Source organism: Rana temporaria, chromosome 6 (genome assembly GCF_905171775.1).
Source record: "Rana temporaria chromosome 6, aRanTem1.1, whole genome shotgun sequence".
Classification (NCBI taxonomy): Eukaryota; Metazoa; Chordata; class Amphibia; order Anura; family Ranidae; genus Rana; species Rana temporaria.
In genome coordinates this window covers 221,854,537-221,875,644 of record NC_053494.1, presented here as the reverse complement: position 1 = coordinate 221,875,644, position 21,108 = coordinate 221,854,537, and the positions used below count along the sequence as shown (strand labels likewise).

Here is a 21,108-nt window from a genome sequence, read left to right as displayed (position 1 = left end):
ATTGCCATCCCGTCTCCCGGCCCTCCGCTCATTGCTCTCCTGCCTCCCGGCCCTCCGCTCATTGCTCTCCTGCCTCCCGTCTCTCCGCTCATTGCCATCCTGTCTCCCGGCCCTCCGCTCATTGCTCTCCTGCCTCCCGTCTCTCCGCTCATTGCCATCCCGTCTCCCGGCGCTCCGCTCATTGATATCCCGTCTCCAGGCCCTCCGCTCATTGCCATCCCGTCTCCCGGCCCTCCGATCATTGCTATTCCGTCTCCCGGCCCTCCGCTCATCCCGTCTACTGGCACTCCGCTCATTGCCATCCTGTCTCCCGGCCCTCCGCTCATCCCGTCTCTCCGCTCATCCCGCCTCCCGGCCCTCCGCTCATTGCCATCCCGTATCCCGGCCCTCCGCTCATTGCTATTCCGTCTCCCGGCCCTCCGCTCATCCCGTCTACCGGCACTCCGCTCATTGCCATCCTGTCTCCCGGCCCTCCGCTCATCCCGTCTCCCGGCACTCCGCTCATCCCGTCTCCCGGCCCTCCGCTCATCCCGCCTCCCGGCCCTCCGCTCATTGCCATCCCGTATCCCGGCCCTCCGCTCATTGCTATTCCGTCTCCCGGCCCTCCGCTCATCCCGTCTACCGGCACTCCGCTCATTGCCATCCTGTCTCCCGGCCCTCCGCTCATCCCGTCTCCCGGCACTCCGCTCATCCCGTCTCCCGGCACTCCGCTCATCCCGTCTCCCGGCACTCCGCTCATCCCGTCTCCCGGCACTCCGCTCATCCCGTCTCCCGGCACTCCGCTCATTGCCATCCCGTCTCCCGGCCCTCCGCTCATCCCGTCTCCCGGCACTCCGCTCATTGCCATCCCGTCTCCCGGCCCTCCGCTCATCCCGTCTCCCGGCCCTCCGCGCATTGCCATCCCATCTCCCGGCCCTCCGCTCATTGCCATCCCGTCTCTCTGCTCATCGCCATCACACCTCCTGCTCATTGCTCTACTGCCTCCCGCCCTCCGCCCATCTCTCTGCTGCCATCCCGTCTCCCGCCCATCGCTCTCCTGCCCCCTGGCCCTCCGCTCATCATTATTCCGCCTCCCGCCCTCTGCCCATCGCTCTCCGCTCTGCCTTGAGAATGACAGGGCAGAGGAGAAAAAAAAGCAGCTCCGAAATGGCGTGACAGCAGGTCCGGATTGGACAGTGTCTTTTTCCGGATCCAGACCGCAGTCCACCATTTATTGATGCCGGCACTACAAAGGGCTGCGAGCCGAGACACATGACAGGTTCACTTTATCACTCAGGAAGGGATCACACCAGCCGGCCCTCACCTCCCCCCCTTCTCACCTGGACTCAAACAGCCCCTGCTTCTCCACGGGTCGGACCCTCTTCCTGGTCACCGGAAGCTTCATCAGGTCCACAGATTTGGTCTCCCCGTTGCTGTAGGTGAACTCCAAGATGCTGTTCCACTCGCCCTGAATCTTACACACCACGGTGTTGGTGGCATTGTGCTTCACCTCGCCCGTCACCCTGCGGGAAACACAAATCTCATTATTTGTCTGAGGAGCTCAGAAACCTTTCCATTCTCATGACATACTTTATTTTAGATCATCACTGAGCCTCTGTGCTTCTCTAGGCAAAGCAACAGATCGTGGCTGGTGGGAGGGGCTGGCAAGGTACTCTACATTACTCCCAAAGAATCCTTCACCCTGATGTAAGTGTGCTGGCCCTTGGGAGGAGTTATGCACTGTCTTGATGGGTGGCTGTCAGTCTGGAGGAGTGGGCGGTCCAAGGCAGGTTGTATTTGCATCGGTAACACCACCATGGGATGCCGCGCCTCCACAGTTGCCCCCCATGGGATGCCGAGCCTCCACAGTTGCCCCCCATGGGATGCTGAGCCTCCACAGTTGCCCCCCATGGGATGCCGAGCCTCCACAGTTGCCCCCATGGGATGCCGAGCCTCCACAGTTGCCCCCATGGGATGCCGAGCCTCCACAGTTGCCCCCATGGGATGCCGAGCCTCCACAATTACCCCCATGGAATGCCGAGCCTCCACAATTACCCCCATGGAATGCCGAGCCTCCACAATTACCCCCATGGAATGCCGAGCCTCCACAATTACCCCCATGGAATGCCGAGCCTCCACAATTACCCCCATGGAATGCCGAGCCTCCACAATTACCCCCATGGAATGCCGAGCCTCCACAATTACCCCCATGGGATGCCGAGCCTCCACAATTACCCCCATGGGATGCCGAGTCTCCATAATTACCCCCATGGGATGCAGAGTCTCCATAATTACCCCCATGGGATGCCAAGCCTCAATAATTACCCCAATGGGATGCTGAGTCTCCATAATTACCCCCATGGGATGCCGAGCCTCCATAACAAAAAACTGAAATCCAATATGTGAAAGGGGCGGGGCCAGTCAGGTTGGGGAGAAAAGGGGTGGGCAACCTTCTGCGGAATGCTTCCCCACCCACCCCGTGCGCACCGCCTTTCCCCACCTCCGCTGTGTATAGCGGGCTCCACTTGCCCATCTGCGGGACTGGCATAGCGGGTGCCGAGTGTAGCCAAGGGGGGAGACATTTCAGACCCCGGATTATTTCATTAAAGAGAACCTGTCAGCGAAGAAATCGTTACATAGGGGACTTTGTCCCTTATGCTCTTTTTTTTTTTCTTTAGTTGTAGAAATTTAAAGTTAAACCCAAGCACATAAAACCACCCCCACCCCAAATATACGCACGTACATACGTAAAAACGCACACACACCGGAGTGAGAGCGATAATTACAGACCTCCTCCGTAACGCTAAACTGTTGGGTATCTATTTACTCGGCGCAACGTCAGCTTTTATATCATTTGGGTAATTTAGTGCGTTTTTGTGCCTCCTAAAAAAAAACAAAAAAACTTTAGCTGACTTTTTTTTTACTAAAATTGAAGTTGCGTTTTCTAGACCTTTGTAGTAATATCATGTGACATAAAAAATTGGCACTACCATTATTTTATTCTCTACGGTGTCTGATTACAGTCCAGCAGGATATGGCGCACAGAGGGGCGATCGGTGGTAAAGAGCCTATGACGGAGGCTCTAAAGCCATGCGATCAGCTGTGACCAACCACAGCGGTAATCAGGAGGTGCCGGTAATCCTCAGTTTTCACTGACAAGATGCGAGCAGAAGAGAGACGATCGGCGGCTCTCCTAAAGGGGGGGGGGGGGTCTGCGCTGATAATCAGCACAGCCCCCCCATCAAAGGTGCCAATCACACATGCTAATTAGTGCCCATAAGATGCCAATCAATAGCCATCAGTAACACCTGTCAGTGCCCATCACAGATACCAATTAGTGCCCACAGATGCCAATCAGTGCCTATCTGTAATGACTTTTCGGTACCTGTGAAGTTTGCCTCCATAGAACGGTTTGGTGTGGAAGGTGATGGTCGCCGAGTAACCAGTCTTGGCGCAGTTGACGTTCACCTTCCCGCCCAGCTCCACCCAGGGTACGGTGAGGATGGAGCGGGCATAGGCACAAGGCAGGGTGAAGGTGTACTCTTCATCATGGTCCAGCAGGTGGAGGACGCCTGGGAGGACGAGAACGGGATTAATACATCAATGCATATAATGCCCTCCTATATGAAGAACCCCCCCCCCCCCCCCCCCCGCACCCCATGATGATTTGTAACTATCTAGCTGGGTCTAAACCTGGCCACAAAGGAGATGCCAACTACACTGGAATATGTAAAAGTCTAAATGTGAATGAGAATGGGTGGGACATGGGCATCGCACCTGGGCTGGGGACGACGAGGAGGGCGTGCCTGGGCTGAGATGGGGGGCGGAGGGTTGTTGCGCGTGCTTGGGCTAAGGACAGGGAGGGAGGGAAACGGAGGCAGCGAGCCTCAAATGAAGACAGGTGGGAATTGTGCCTCAGCTGATGATGGGGGCACGCTTCAGCCGAAAATGGGGGGCGTGCTTTAGCTGAGGAAGGGGAATGCGCCTCGGCTGAGGAGGCGTGCCTCAGCTGATGGGGGGTGCAGTGCCTTGGGGGGGGTTGTGTTCATGGCTGGGCTGACGGGGGGGGGGGGGGGCGCACCTGGAGCAAGGACATGGGTGGTCTCTCTTGAACTGAGAATGGGGGGGGGGACCTGGACTAAGATTGGGGGATGCGCCTCGGCTGAGGATGGCGTGCCTCAGCTGATGACGGGGCGCATTTCAGCCGAGGATGGGGGGCTTGCTTTAGCTGAGAATAGGGGGTGCAGTACCTGGGGGCGGGGGGTACGTTCATGTCTGGGATGAGAATATGGGGGGGGGCGGTGCCTGGTTGAGAACAGTGGGGGGCGCACATGGACAAAGAATGGGGTGGGCGCATCTGGACTAAGATTGGGGGGATGCACCTCGGCTGAGGGTACGGTGCCTAGGGTAATATGGAGCATCAGGGGGTACCTGGGGTAAAGGTGGGAGGCTTGATTAGTGAACAATGCCTGTGTAAGAAACCATAGGGTACCCTCTGCACATATACAAGCTTGGGATAATACTCCGCCCCGGAGATAGTAGACCACGAGTCAGAACAGCAGGTCCCACCAATCAGGGGCGATGTGTGAATCTTGGGAGTGTTGCGTTATCCCCATCCTGATCCTTGGTTTCATAGATCGTTACATTATGATGGGTGGAGCCGTGTAAGAGTCTCACCTTCTCCGATCATGGTCACCCCGATGGACATCCCCATGAACTTGCTCTTGGTCCAGACGTGTGTGTTGACGCACATGTTGCGCTCAGGGCACTCGGCGTAGAAGCCGGAGACGGGAGGGTGGTGGGAGACCTGCTCAGCCACAAACCTGACCGTATAGAAGTCCTTGTTCTCGCTTCCGGTCTCCTCCTGAGATGATGAGTTCACTTCCGGCGTCTCTGAAGGTTTGGGGGTCTGGAGAGAATCGCTGGGGACCTTCCAGGAGCAGTGGAAGGTCTCCCCAATAATGGGGTTATACGGCTTCTTGGCCAGAGCGCCTTTCCGACCTTCGTGAAAGGAGGTGAGGTAATACTCCACAAATCTCACCATCCTCTCCTCCGGGGTCAGACCCGCCCCGATGGACAGGAAGAGGTCTGGGTGGGACAGGAAGTCGGCGTACATCTCCAGTAACGATCGCTTTTCCAGAATAAAGGTGGGAAGAACAACCTGAAAACGCGGTAAAAACAACGATCAATGTCGGCAATGTGAACGTATTACACAGAAATATCAGAGCGCCTCACCACGGCCCAACCGGAGGCTCCCCCGGTTTCACACGGCCCACCTGGAGGCTCCTCCCCCGGTTTCACCTGGCCCACCCGGAGGCTCCTCCCCCGGTTTCACCCGGCCCACCCGGAGGCTCCTCCCCCGGTTTCACCCGGCCCACCCGGAGGCTCCTCCCCCGGCCCACCCGGAGGCTCCTCCCCCGGTTTCACATGGCCCACCCGGAGGCTCCTCCCCCGGTTTCACATGGCCCACCCGGAGGCTCCTCCCCAGGTTTCACATGGCCCACATGGAGGCTCCTCCCCAGGTTTCACATGGCCCACCCGGAGGCTCCTCCCCAGGTTTCACATGGCCCACCCGAAGGCTCCTCCCGGTTTCACATGGCCCACCCGAAAGGCTCCTCCCGGTTTCACATGGCCCACCCGGAGGCTCCTCCCGGTTTCACATGGCCCACCCGGAGGCTCCTCCCGGTTTCACATGGCCCACCCGGAGGCTCCTCCCGGTTTCACATGGCCCACCCGGAGGCTCCTCCCGGTTTCACATGGCCCACCCGGAGGCTCCTCCCAGTTTCACATGGCCCACCCGGAGGCTCCTCCCGGTTTCACATGGCCCACCCGGAGGCTCCTCCCGGTTTCACATGGCTCACCCGGAGGCTCCTCCCGGTTTCACATGGCTCACCCGGAGGTTCCCCCCCGGTTTCACACAGCCCACCCGGAGGTTCCCCCCGGTTTCACACCACACCCCTGTATGCTCTTCCCGGTTTTACACCGCCCCCTGCAGGTGCCTCCTTGTTTCACCCCCCGCAGACTCCTCCGGGTTTTACACGGACCCCCCACACCCCGCAGGCTGCTCTGGGTTTTACACCGCCTCCCCCCTGCATGCTCCTCCGAGTTTTACACCCCCCCTGCATGCTCCTCCTCCTTTTACACCCCCCCTGCAGGCTCCTCCTTTTACACCCCCCCTGCAGGCTCCTCCTTTTACACCTCCCCCTGTAGGCCCCTTCTGATTTTACAAACATCTGACTTGGAAAGGTCCGTTGTAGTGATTGGAGTAAATATCTTTTGGGGACAGTCATATGACCAGAACTGAACCTATTACAATCTCCTCCTATTGTTCCGCCAATCCCTTGTTATAAAAACACAACACTATACACCACCATGAAATTCCCCTCGCACTCTCTGCTCACCCGTGTCAGATCCATCCCCAGTTTCAGCTGAGACAGGAGGTGAAGGATGACACTGCGTTGTTCCTCCACCGCCCCCAAATCATCCTCTGCCACCTCACAGGAGTCCTCCAACTCATCCTCCGAGTTTATGTCTTCAACTTCCTGCACAAGAGAAGAAAGAAGAATGGACTACACTCTACAATGTAGGCAGAATATCCGAGAACAAGGGTGAGGAAGTGGAGCGGACAGGATGAGGAGAGAGTGAAGGAGAAGTGAGAGACAAATGGGAGAAAGAGAAAAAGAGATCGGGGAAGGAGGGGGAGAGAGATAAGGGGATATTTGGTAGGGGGGGGGGGGGGGAAGGGGGAAAAAAAAGAGAAGGGGAAAGAGAAAAAGAGAGATCGGGGAAGGAGGGATAAAGAAATGGGGAGGGGGGAGAGAGCGATAAGGGTATATTTGGTGGGGGGGAGAGGGAGAAGGGAAAAAAAAAAAAAAAAAAGAGATGGGGAAAGAGAGACAGGGGAAGGTTATTGAAGAAGGGCAGAGAAAGTGATAGGAGGGGAAATAGAAGGGGTGAGGAGGCAAAAGAGGAGAAGCAGGATAAAAACAAAAAAGAGGGAGACAAAAGATAAGGGGCAAAGATTGGGGGCTAAGGAGGGAGAGAGAGAAAGAGCGAAGAAAGATGGAGTGTGTGTGAGACAGAGAGTGTGAGACAGAGAAAATGAATGAGTGGGGGAGAAAGAATGAAAGGGGGGGGGGTGAGAGAAAAATAATGAATGGGGGAGAGGAGAGAAAAGGAAAAAGACTGGGAAGAGGAGAGAAAGGGGAGAAGGGGAGAAGAGGAGAGAAAGGGGAGAAGAGGAGAGAAAGGGGAGAAGAGGAGAGAAAGGGGAGAAGAGGAGAGAAAGGGGAGAAGAGGAGAGAAAGGGGAGAAGAGGAGAGAAAGGGGAGAAGAGGAGAGAAAGGGGAGAAGAGGAGAGAAAGGGGAGAAGAGGAGAGAAAGGGGAGAAGAGGAGAGAAAGGGGAGAAGAGAAGAAGGGGAGAGGAGAGAAGAAGGGGAGAGGAGAAGGGGAGAAGATAAGAGAAGAGAAGGGAGGAAGAGAAGGGGAGGAAGAGAAGGAAGAGAAGGGGAGGAATGGGAGAAGGGGAGAAGGAGAGGAAGAGAAGGGGAGGAAGAGAAGGAAGAGAAGGGGAGGAATGGGAGAAGGGGAGAAGGAGAGGAAGAGAAGGGGAGGAAGGGGAGGAAGAGAAGGGGAGGAAGAGATAGAAGAGAAGGGGAGGAATGAGAGAAGGGGAGGAATGAGAGAAGGGGAGGAATGAGAAGGGGAGAAGGAGAGGAAGAGAATGAGAGGAAGAGAAGGAGAGGAAGAGATAGAAGAGAAGGGGAGGAATGAGAGAAGGGGAGGAATGAGAGAAGGGGAGGAATGAGAGAAGGGGAGGAAGAGAAGGGGAGGAATGGGAGAAGGGGAGAAGGAGAGGAAGAGAAGGAGAGGAAGAGAAGGAGAGGAAGAGAAGGAGAGGAAGAGAAGGAGAGGAAGAGAAGGAGAGGAAGAGAAGGAGAGGAAGAGAAGGGGAGGAATGGGAGAAGGGGAGAAGGAGAGGAAGAGAAGGAGAGGAAGAGAAGGGGAGAAGGGGAGGAATGGGAGAAGGGGAGGAATGGGAGAATGGGAGGAATGGGAGAAGGGGAGGAAGGGGAGAAGAGAAGGGGAAGAGAAGGGGAGAAGAGAAGGGGAGAAGAGAAGGGGAGGAGAAGAGAAGAGAAGGGAGAAGAGAAGGGAGAAGAGAAGGGAGAAGAGGAGAAGAGAAGGGGAGAAGAGGAGAAGAGAAGGGGAGAAGAGGAGAAGAGAAGGGGAGGAAGAGAAGGAGAGGAAGAGAAGGAGAGGAAGAGAAGGGGAGGAAGAGAAGGGGAGAAGGGGAGGAATGGGAGAAGGGGAGAAGGAGAGGAAGAGAATGAGAGGAAGAGAAGGAGAGGAAGAGAAGGGGAGAAGGGGAGGAATGGGAGAAGGGGAGAAGGAGAGGAAGAGAATGAGAGGAAGAGAAGGAGAGGAAGAGAAGGGGAGAAGGGGAGGAATGGGAGAAGGGGAGAAGGAGAGGAAGAGAATGAGAGGAAGAGAAGGAGAGGAAGAGAAGGGGAGAAGGGGAGGAATGGGAGAAGGGGAGGAATGGGAGAAGGGGAGGAATGGGAGAAGGGGAGGAATGGGAGAAGGGGAGGAATGGGAGAAGGGGAGGAATGGGAGAAGGGGGAGAAGGGGAGGAATGGGAGAAGGGGAGGAATGGGAGAAGGGGAGGAATGGGAGAAGGGGAGGAATGGGAGAAGGGGAGGAATGGGAGGAATGGGAGAAGGGGAGGAATGGGAGAAGGGGAGAAGAGAAGAGGAGAAGAGAAGGGGAAGAGAAGGGGAGAAGAGAAGGGGAGAAGAGAAGGGGAGGAGAAGAGAAGGGGAGGAGAAGAGAAGTGGAGGAGAAGAGAAGGGGAGGAGAAGAGAAGGGGAGGAGAAGAGAAGGGAGAAGAGAAGGGAGAAGAGGAGAAGAGAAGGGGAGAAGGGGAGAAGAGGAGAAGAGAAGGGGAGAAGAGGAGAAGAGAAGGGGAAGAGAAGGGGAGAAGAGAAGGGGAGGAGAAGAAAAGGGAGAAGAGAAGGGAGAAGAGGAGAAGAGAAGGGGAGAAGAGGAGCAGAGAAGGGGAGCAGAGAAGAGGAATAGTGAGTAGAGAATGGAGAAAAGAGAAGGATACGAGAAAAGAAAAAAAAAGAAAAAATAAAGAGAAGAGAGAGATAAGGAAAAGAAGAGAAGGGGAGAAAAAAAAAGGAGAGAAAGAAAGAGAATAGAGAAGGAGAATAGAGAAGGAAAAAAAAAAGAGAAGAGAGAGATAAGGAGAAGAGAAGAGAAAAAAAAAAAAAAAAAGAAGAAGAGGAGAGAAGGAGAAGAGAGAAGGAGAATAGAGGAGACGAGCGAGAGAGGAGGAGAAAGAGAAAAGAAAGGAGGTGGCAGACACAGGTGAAGGTGACCAAGCAGAGCAGAATGCACGGGGCCGACTACAAAGAACAATTCACACATTTATCTGAAGTTCAAGCTCTATTGTTCTATTTTGGTGGACTGGCAGAACACACAGTGATGTCACAGTGATGTCACAGTGATGCCCGGGGACCGGTCTGTGATGTTGGGTGTGACGTCTCACCACAGACCGTGTCGCCTCCCACCATGCGGGTTGGGTGAGGCCGGGACATGTACACAGAACTGATCCTCACACTCATCAGGTCAGACCAGTTACAGAAATAGTCCCGCCGCTTTATATTCTACCCCTGAAGCATTCACTCGCAGATTAACCCCTTCACATCTGGCAGAATTATCAGTCACTCCATAAATCCTGAGTATGAGATCAGAAATGGTCGCCCATTGGGACTCCACCACGAGGAGAGCTCTTCTGATACAAGTAGTGCCGATGGACTTTACACAGACGGATTTGTCCCAATCCTGAGGTTTTAAGGTTTATTTATTTTTATTATTGTTTGAACCCGTTTACGCGGAACTCCCACATATTCGCAGCGTCACTGAGGCGCCGTATACATGCGGTCAGCGTTCACCAGGGGGAACCGTCTCTCTATCACATGACTGCTGTGATCGCTGGTGATTGGCTATTACACTGATCAGTGAACAGAATACTTTGTATCATTGTCGGGTTAATGTTGGGGGTCAAAGAGGGAGGGAATTTAAGTAAAAAACAAACCGACTCCCAAACTTCATGTAAAATGTTTTTAATCTTTTGAAAAAAATAATAAAAAATAATAAAAATGATTTTTTTTTGCCGACCCCTGTAATTGTGGCTGGACAGCTTTGCCCGGATTCAGTAAAGTGGAAAAATAACGGATTAATATGTTCTGCTTTCACTCTGATCAATTTTTGATGCGCTTTTGTTTACCTTAACCACTTAAGGACCGCCTAACGCCGATATACGTCGGCAGAATGGCACGGCTGGACACAATCACGTACCTGTACGTGACTGTTAAATGCCCAGCCGTGGGTCGCGGGCACGCGCCCGCATCCCGGTCCGAAGCTCCGTGACCACGGCCGCGGGACCCGATCCTGGAGCTGAAGAACGGGGAGAGGTGAGTGTAAACACAGCTTCCCCGCTCTTCTGTGTGGCGCTGTCATCGATCGTGTGTTCCCTGATATAGGGAAAGACAATCAATGACGTCACACGTCCAGCCCCACCCCCCTACAGTTAGAAACACATATGAGGTCACACTTAACCCCTTCAGCGCCCCCTAGTGGTTAACTCCCAAACTGCAATTGTCATTTTCACAGTAATCAGTGCATTTTTATAGCACTTTTTGCTGTGAAAACGACAATGGTCCCAAAAATGTGCCAAAGGTATCCGAAGTTGCAGCCACAAAAAAAAATAAAAAAATAAAAAAAAATAAAAATAAAAAAAAAAAAATCGCTGATCGCCGCCATTAGTAGTAAAAAAAAAAATTATTAATAAAAATGCAACAAAACTATCTCCTATTTTGTAAACGCTATAAATTTTGCGCAAACCAAAATAGATAAACGCTTACTGCGATTTTTTTTACCAAAAATAGGTAGAAGAATACGTATCGGACTAAACTGAGGAAAAAAAAGTTTTTTTATATATTTTTGGGGGATATTTATTATAGCAAAAAGTAAAAAATATTGCATTTTTTTCAAAATTGTCGTTCTATTTTTGTTTATAGCGCAAAAAATAAAAACCGCAGAGGTGATCAAATACCACCAAAAGAAAGCTCTATTTGTGGGGAAAAAAAGGACGCCAATTTTGTTTGGAAGCCACGTCGCACAACCGCGCAATTGTCAGTTAAAGCGACGCAGTGCCGAATTCGCAAAAAAGGGGCCAGGTCCTTTACCTGCATTTTGGTCCGGGTCTTAAGTGGTTAACGGCCCTTTCACACAGATCAGTTGTTTAGTTAAAAATGCAGAAGAAAAGTGGAAGAAAAATGCCAGGGATCAGCCGATTATCGGTAAGGCCGATATCAGCATTTTCTATTTAAAATCTGTACCGGTCACAAACTAAACCGGCATTACCGATGTTGCTTCAAGGGGTTGTAGCGGGGTGATCTGCAGCTGCAGGCATCACCCTGGTACCGTTCTTTAGAGCAAACGATCAGCTTTATTGTAATAACAGGCTCAGTAGTTGATTGGCTGTTATTGCAAACAGCGGGAGGGCACCCCCACCCCCCCACGCGCCGCTTGCCTGGGCTCTCCTGTATCACCAGAAGGTCCGAGCTACCAGCCGGCACGTCCATCTGCGATTTCTATGCAATGCAGGCTGATGATGGCTGGTGGGAGGGGCTATACATGGCTGGTGGGAGGGGCTGATCATGGCTGGTGGGAAGGGCTGATCATGGCTGGTGGGAGGGGCTGATCATGGCTGGTGGGAGGGGCTGATCATGGCTGGTGGGAGGGGCTGATCATGGCTGGTGGGAGGGGCTGATCATGGCTGGTGGGAGGGGCTGATCATGGCTGGTGGGAGGGGCTATACATGGCTGGTGGGAGGGGCTATACATGGCTGGTGGGAGGGGCTATACATGGCTGGTGGGAGGGGCTATACATGGCTTCCTGAAAACATCACAGGACCCCGCTTTAGTACTCCTTAAGAGCAGTGGGCAGGCTTTTGGGAGGAGCTATGCAAATTAAAAAAAAAAAATATGCCTTGATGGGTGGATGCCAGTCTGGAGGAGCGGGCATTTCTATTTACATGCAGACCCCCCTCCCCCTCCAGGTAACACTCACATGGGATGCCGAGTCGGGCGATAGTGGATTGGTTACATATTGGCACAGTCGCTCGCAGGTAGGCGGCTCTCAGACATTCAGTACATTTGAGTTTATGGGTGAAGCGGGCACTGCAGGGGGCGCTCCGGTTTCTTACCCTGTCCAGCTGGGGTTCCCCCTGCGGCTCAGTCAGGAAGTCCTGCTCTCTCCCCTCCTCCACTCCGAAGCCGTGCTCCCCTCCTCCATTCTCCAGGTGGTTGCTCAGCAGGATTTTTGGCTCCAGCCAGTTGACAGTCACACCTGCAGGAAAAGGAGATTTGCAGTGAAAGTCGCTCATAATCCGGGCGTGTCACAGAGGGGCCCCGCCCTCTGGAGGGTAACCGTAATCCAGACACAATGCGGGGGAGGAAGCACCCCCCATGGGGAGTGCGGGTTCCAGGAGAGCGCGGGAAGGAACTGACAAGACTGCAGACGGGAACAATGTTATCTATGGAAGCAGCACCTCTCGCAGGACACGCCCACTAATCAGTATGCTGCCTGCGATTGGCTGGGGAGGGGAGACGGCATCACCTGACCAGGTGAAGGGAACCCGACACTGCCGGCGTAAAGCGACACCGCAGAGAGAACGCAGCTTCTCGTTATTCTGCAGAGAAAACATGAATTCGTACAATGCACGCGCGTGCCGAGACCCCAAGTCAGGCGTGACACCGAGCTGTACCGACTTCTCACCAAACTCAGAGCCCAGGTGTGTGCAGGTGTGTCCCGGACCGCCTCACCTGTGACCCGATCTCCCCTTACACCACCACTAATCAACCAGGCAGAAGAAAGCTCCCGCCATCAATTATTCATCCGCCATTCTTGTGTCGGGGCCCCCCCCCCCCCCCAGACTAAATAGCAGTCCCTCCTGTTAACTATTCATGCAGAAAGTGCACCGTGCTGCCAACTCATTAATAGGGACTGATAACGGGGAGCGGCAGACCCCCGCCGCATGTCTGGTAACCCGATACACCGGCTGGGACACCGAGGAGGAGGACTGCAAAAGTTATAATATACACAGCATGACCCGAGGCCTGGGGACACCGTCACACCTACCTGAGCTGGAAGGACATCCTGTGGCCCCCAACAATGTGGGCAGGTGCCCCCCACCCATGTCTACCAAATGTGGGCAGTGGGCAGGTGCCCCCCCCCCACCCATGGCTACCAAATGTGGGCAGGTGCCCCCCCCCCACCCATGGCTACCAAATGTGGGCAGGTGCCCCCCACCCATGGCTACCAAATGTGGGCAGGTGCCCCCCACCCATGGCTACCAAATGTGGGAGGTGCCCCCACCAATGTCTACCAAATGTGGGAGGTGCCCCCGCCAATGTCTACCAAATGTGGGAGGTGCCCCCGCCAATGTCTACCAAATGTGGGAGGTGCCTCCGCCAATGTCTACCAAATGTGGGAGGTGCCCCCACCAATGTCTACCAAATGTGGGAGGTGCCCCCGCCAATGTCTACCAAATGTAGGAGATGCCCCCACCAATGTCTACCAAATGTGGGAGAATAGAGAATAGAAAGCTGTACTCACCCACTGGCAGTGTACTCTTTTGTAAGGCCGTGTGTTGCTGGTGCAGCATGTGGAAACAATCATTCAGGCAGTTCAGTGTGGCCATGGAAGTGGCTTTCAGCATGAGGAGGTCCTGGTCCAGAGCGCTCAACTGGCCACCAGGTGGCAGACCTTCAATGGTACGCATGAGGTCCCTCTGCTGACTCTCAGCCCGACTCATCATCTGGATTGGAGGGAGAAGAGAGGGGGCGCGAGAGAGGGAAGGGGAGGAGAGGGAGGGAAGGGGAGAAGGGAGAGGGAAGGGGGGGCGAAGAGGGGGAAGGGCACGAGAGAGGGGAGGGGGGTTGCGCAAGAGAGTGAAAGGGGGGGGGACGCGAGAGAGGGAGGGGGGAGCGAGAGAGGGAAGGGGGCGAGAGAGGGAAGGGGAGGCAAAAAAGGGAAGGCGAGGGGGGGGGGGGGTCGAGAAAAGGGAAGGCGAGGGGGGGGGGGGGTCCAGAAAAGGGAAGGCGAGGGGGGGGGGGTCGAGAAAAGGGAAGGCGAGGGGGGGGGGGTCGAGAAAAGGGAAGGCGAGGGGGGGGGGCGAGAAAAGGGAAGGCGAGGGGGGGGGGCGAGAAAAGGGAAGGCGAGGGGGGGGGGCGAGAAAAGGGAAGGCGAGGGGGGGGGCGAGAAAAGGGAAGGCGAGGGGGGGGGGCGAGAAAGGAAAGGCGAGGGGGGGGGGGGCGAGAAAGGGAAGGCGAGGGGGGGGGGGATAGAGGGAAGGCGAGGGCGAGAGAGGGGAGGTGAGAGGGAGGGAAGGGGGGGAGAGGGAGGGACGAGGGAGGGAAGGGGGGCGAGGGAGGGAAGGGGGGCGAGAGAGGGGAGGTGAGAGGGAGGGAAGGGGGGGAGAGGGAGGGACGAGGGGATAAGGGGGGCGAGGGAGGGAAGGGGGGCGAGGGAGGGGAGGTGAGAGGGGGGGGCAAGAGAGGAAAGGGGAAGGGCGAGGGAGGGAAGGGGGAAATCAAGGTGGGAGATGGAGGGAGAGAAGAGAAGGAATGTGACAGTCAAGCTCGGATTTCTGGGTGAACGGCGCATACATTGACTATAGGAGGCCACGCCCCATATTTGATCAATCACCCCTTTGTATTGTGGAGGGCCCCGGGGCCCCTGACTGCAGACATAACCAGTAAATCACAGAGGAGCGGCATCTATAAAGTAGATGTGGGACTTTTCTTCTAGTTGTTGATGGATGAAGGAATGGTTATGCTCCGGTGGGGGGGGGTGGGCGCATTATGCGTATTTGCTGTCTGTGGTCCCTCTACACCCTGTCAGGGCCCGGTGTGGTCAGCGTAGGATACACATCGGCCCCCTCGGGATATTTCTAGGTCAGTATGGAGGGCGTCCGATTACCGGATCACTCTCCTCCTCGGCGGACAATCAGTCTCATCGCGTCTACATTACACATTTTCCACATACACTCTGTAAGGGATCTCCGGGGTGAGATCGGGTGGCCGAGGCGGGGGCCGCTTTCCGGCCAGCACCGTGCCGAGCGTACGGCTCTTCACCATCCATGACATTTCACATTCTCTACTCTGAAAACTCTCCGCACTTCTGTGTGAAAGTTTCCCCACCACCGACCTTCATCTCAGTCATAAAAAAATGCGTCTTTATCGGGAAAGTGGGGGAGGGGGGAACACCGGGGAGGGGGAACACCGGGGAGGGGTAACACCAGGGAGGGGTAACACCAGGGAGGGGTAACACCAGGGAGGGGTAACACCAGGGAGGGGTAACACAAGGGAGGGGTAACACAAGGGAGGGGTAACACCAGGGAGGGGTAACACCAGGGAGGGGTAACACCAGGGAGGGGTAACACCAGGGAGGGGTAACACAAGGGAGGGGTAACACAAGGGAGGGGTAACACCGGGGAGGGGGTAACACCGGGGAGGGGAAACACCGGGGAGGGGAAACACCGGGGAGGGGAAACACCGGGGAGGGGTAACACCGGGGAGGGGTAACACCGGGGAGGGGAAACACCGGGGAGGGGAAACACCGGGGAGGGGTAACACCGGGGAGGGGGTAACACCGGGGAGATGTAACACCAGGGAGGGGTAACACCAGGGAGGGGCAACACCAGGGAGGGGTAACACCAGGGAGGGGCAACACCAGGGAGGGGTAACACCAGGGAGGGGTAACACCAGGGAGGGGTAACACCGGGGAGGGGTAACAAAGTCGTCACTCACCTCTCTGACCTCTCCTAGGTGGTCCGGCTGTAAAATCTGTGCCCTGCGGTTGACGGGCAGCGCTCGGTGATGGTTGAAGAAAGAGGCGGTGCTCTGACTGGCCCGCCGCTGGGAGCCCGGAGAGTTCCCGCTGCCCTGAGAGGCCAATGAGAAGCTGCGGGACTTCAGAGGGGGGTTATTCTGCCAATCAGAAGGAAGAGGAGAGTGAGGACTAAACGCGAAGACAATGGAGGACAGTAACCAATCAGCAAAGACTTGGAGGCGGGTATAAAGAACACCGGTAGGCCACGCCTCTAAATGTGTATATGCCCCTCCCCCTCCTTACTTTCCCGATGGCCTCCGTGTGGTGCTGGGTACAGATCTGCAGCCGGCTCACCCAGTGCTGGCGCTCCTTGGCATCGCTGGCTGAGAGGAGAGAATGGAAGGTCAGTCATGATTGGTGCAGAGAGCACAGACAGATATGGCAGTAACAGCCCAACACAGGGGATAAAGCTTCACTTCAATGGCGACCTCAGAAAGCCATACAGGGGTTGGCAAGCAGGTGACTGTTGGATCTAGCCCTTCCTTGTCGACCCCCTGAACCCGGACAGGAGCGTCACTTACTGGAACCGATCTCCTTTATTTTTCTACTGCAGCAGCAGAAATCCGGCTTCTCCTCCTCTCCCTAGTGACAGCATTCAGCTGCTGCAGGAGGAAAATAAAGGGGATCGGCTCCAGTAAATGCCGCCACTCCTGACCAGGTTCCCCTTACTTCTGCAGGCTGCCCCCCTGCTCCCTCCTCTGTGCTTCCCCTGCTCCCCCCCGACTCCCCTCCGCACTCCCTTCCCCTGCGCGCCACCGGCTCCCTTCCCCTGCTCCCCTCCCTTGCAGAGCACTTCTGGCTTCTCTCCTCTCCCTCCTGCTGGATCATTTCAGAATGAAAAACGCTGGGTGTCGGGAGAGGAGAGGGGAGGGGAGGGGAGGAGGGAGGGGAGGGGAGGAGAGGAGAGGGGAGGGGAGGAGAGGAGAGGGGAGGAGAGGGGAGGAGAGGGAGGAGAGGGGAGGAGAGGGGAGGAGAGGGGAGGAGAGGGGAGGAGAGGGGAGGAGAGGGGAGGAGAGGGGAGGAGAGGGGAGGAGAGGGGAGGAGAGGAGAGGGGAGGAGAGGAGAGGGGAGGAGAGGAGAGGGGAGGAGAGGAGAGGGGAGGAGAGGGGAGGGGAGGAGAGGGGAGGAGAGGGGAGGAGAGGAGAGGGGAGGAGAGGAGAGGGGAGGAGAGGAGAGGGGAGGAGAGGAGAGGGGAGGGGAGGGGAGGAGAGCTGCGGCAGATGTGCTCAGTGCTGGGCTCAGGCTCAGGTGAGAAGCCTGGAACTCCGCCTTCATGAAAGCCGTTGTCTGTGTATTATAATAAGTGGCCCACTAGGTGGCGCTCCTATGTGGCCCCTCACCTCTCAGTTTGTAGAGCTCTCCGCTGGCGGCGTTCACAGAGAAGGTGTGCGAGTCTTCATCGCTGGGGGAGATGACGGCCCCCGCCAGCTGCACCGTACCCCTCGCCTTCTGATTCTTAGACTGCTCATTGACAAAGTACTCCAGCAGGCCGGCCTCATTGTTCAGCACAAAAAAACTGCAACAAAAACAAAACAAATAAAACATACAAAAAGGAAAAAGGTTACAGGTTTGATGTATGACATCATCATATGACACCACATGACATGGGGCTTGGTGTATGACATCATATGACACCACATGACATGGGGCTTGGTGTATGACATCATATGACACCACATGACATGGGGCTCGGTGTATGACATCATATGACACCACATGACATGGGGCTCGGTGTATGACATCATCATATGACACCACATGGCATGGGGCTCGGTGTATGACATCATCATATGACACCACATGGCATGGGGCTCGGTGTATGACATCATCATATGACACCACATGACATGGGGCTCGGTGTATGACATCATCATATGACACCACATGACATGGGGCTCGGTGTATGACATCATATGACACCACATGACATGGGGCTCGGTGTATGACATCATCATATGACACCACATGACATGGGGCTCGGTGTATGACATCATCATATGACACCACATGACATGGGGCTCGGTGTATGACATCATCATATGACACCACATGGCATGGGGCTCGGTGTATGACATCATCATATGACACCACATGACATGGGGCTCGGTGTATGACATCATCATATGACACCACATGACATGGGGCTCGGTGTATGACATCATATGACACCACATGACATGGGGCTCGGTGTATGACATCATCATATGACACCACATGACATGGGGCTCGGTGTATGACATCATCATATGACACCACATGACATGGGGCTCGGTGTATGACATCATATGACACCACATGACATGGGGCTCGGTGTATGACATCATCATACGACACCACATGACATGGGGCTCGGTGTATGACATCATCATACGACACCACATGACATGGGGCTCGGTGTATGACATCATCATATGACACCACATGGCATGGGGCTCAGTGTATGACATCATCATATGACACCACATGGCATGGGGCTCGGTGTATGACATCATCATATGACACCACAAGACATGGGGCTCGGTGTATGACATCATCATATGACACCACATGACATGGGGCTCGGTGTATGACATCATCATATGACACCACATGACATGGGGCTCGGTGTATGACATCATCATATGACACCACATGGCATGGGGCTCGGTGTATGACATCATCATATGACACCACAAGACATGGGGCTCGGTGTATGACATCATCATATGACACCACAAGACATGGGGCTCGGTGTATGACATCATCATATGACACCACATGACATGGGGCTCGGTGTATGACATCATCATATGACACCACATGACATGGGCTCGGTGTATGACATATCATATGACACCACATGACATGGGGCTCGGTGTATGACATCATCATATGACACCACATGACATGGGGGCTCGGTGTATGACATCATATGACACCACATGACATGGGGCTCGGTGTATGACATCATCATATGACACCACATGACATGGGGCTCGGTGTATGACATCATCATATGACACCACATGACATGGGGCTCGGTGTATGACATCATCATATGACACCACATGACATGGGGCTCGGTGATGACATCATCAAGACACCACATGCATGGGCTCGGTGTATGACAATCAATCATACTGACACCACATGACATGGGGCTCGGTGGTATGACATCATCATATGACACCACAGGCATGGGGCCTCGAGTTTTTCAATCATCATATGACACCACATGACATGGGGCTCGGTGTATGACATCATCATATGACACCACATGACATGGGGCTCGGTGTATGACATCATACGACACCACATGACATGGGGCTCGGTGTATGACATCATCATACGACACCACATGACATGGGGCTTGGTGTATGACATCATCATATGACACCACATGGCATGGGGCTCGGTGTATGACATCATCATATGACACCACATGGCATGGGGCTCAGTGTATGACATCATCATATGACACCACAAGGCATGGGGCTCGGTGTATGACATCATATGACACCACATGGCATGGGGCTTGGTGTATGACATCATATGACACCACATGACATGGGGCTTGGTGTATGACATCATCATATGACACCACAAGACATGGGGCTCAGTGTATGACATCATCATATGACACCACATGACATGGGGCTTGGTGTATGACATCATCATATGACACCACATGACATGGGGCTCAGTGTATGACATCATCATATGACACCACATGACATGGGGCTCGGTGTATGACATCATATGACACCACATGACATGGGGCTCGGTGTATGACATCATCATATGACACCACATGGCATGGGGCTCAGTGTATGACATCATCATATGACACCACATGGCATGGGGCTCGGTGTATGACATCATCATATGACACCACATGGCATGGGGCTCGGTGTATGACATCATCATATGACACCACATGACATGGGGCTCGGTGTATGACATCATCATATGACACCACATGGCATGGGGCTCGGTGTATGACATTATATGACACCACATGACATGGGGCTCGGTGTATGACATCATATGACACCACAAGGCATGGGGCTCAGTGTATGACATCATCATATGACACCACATGACATGGGGCTCGGTGTATGACATCATATGACACCACATGACATGGGGCTCGGTGTATGACATCATATGACACCACATGACATGGGGCTCGGTGTATGACATCATATGACACCACATGACATGGGGCTCGGTGTATGACATCATCATATGACACCACATGACATGGGGCTCGGTGCATGACATCATCATATGACACCACATGGCATGGGGCTCGGTGTATGACATCATCATATGACACCACATGACATGGGGCTCGGTGTATGACATCATATGACACCACATGACATGGGGCTCGGTGTATGACATCATATGACACCACATGGCATGGGGCTCGGTGTATGACATCATATGACACCACATGACATGGGGCTCGGTGTATGACATCATATGACACCACATGACATGGGGCTCGGTGTATGACATCATATGACACCACATGACATGGGGCTCGGTGTATGACATCATATGACACCACATGACATGGGGCTCGGTGTATGACATCATCATATGACACCACATGACATGGGGCTCGGTGCATGACATCATCATATGACACCACATGGCATGGGGCTCGGTGCATGACATCATCATATGACACCACATGACATGGGGCTCGGTGTATGACATCATATGACACCACATGGCATGGGGCTCGGTGTATGACATCATCATATGACACCACATGGCATGGGGCTCGGTGTATGACATCATCATATGACACCACATGACATGGGGCTCGGTGTATGACATCATCATATGACACCACATGACATGGGGCTCGGTGTATGACATCATCATATGACACCACATGACATGGGGCTCGGTGTATGACATCATCATATGACACCACATGACATGGGGCTCGGTGTATGACATCATCATATGACACCACATGGCATGGGGCTCGGTGTATGACATCATCATATGACACCACAAGACATGGGGCTCGGTGTATGACATCATCATATGACACCACAAGACATGGGGCTCGGTGTATGACATCATCATATGACACCACATGACATGGGGCTCGGTGTATGACATCATATGACACCACATGACATGGGGCTCGGTGTATGACA

At 54.4% G+C, this 21,108-nt stretch overlaps 1 protein-coding gene across 1 annotated transcript in view; it reads right to left on the bottom strand.

Annotated features, from left to right (window-relative positions):
• The window catches only part of OSBPL11 (oxysterol binding protein like 11), a 42,498-nt gene that overhangs the window by 6,748 nt on the left and 14,642 nt on the right, over window positions 1-21,108 (bottom strand). Inside the window, exons 3-11 of the mRNA XM_040358318.1 lie at window positions 17,287-17,462; window positions 16,190-16,269; window positions 15,865-16,044; window positions 13,670-13,871; window positions 12,258-12,400; window positions 6,381-6,521; window positions 4,657-5,140; window positions 3,365-3,551; window positions 1,320-1,502 (exon numbers count right to left, since the gene is read on the bottom strand). Of these exons, the coding sequence (XP_040214252.1) occupies window positions 1,320-1,502; window positions 3,365-3,551; window positions 4,657-5,140; window positions 6,381-6,521; window positions 12,258-12,400; window positions 13,670-13,871; window positions 15,865-16,044; window positions 16,190-16,269; window positions 17,287-17,462 (1,776 nt within the window). The remainder of the gene's footprint in view (window positions 1-1,319; window positions 1,503-3,364; window positions 3,552-4,656; window positions 5,141-6,380; window positions 6,522-12,257; window positions 12,401-13,669; window positions 13,872-15,864; window positions 16,045-16,189; window positions 16,270-17,286; window positions 17,463-21,108) is intronic.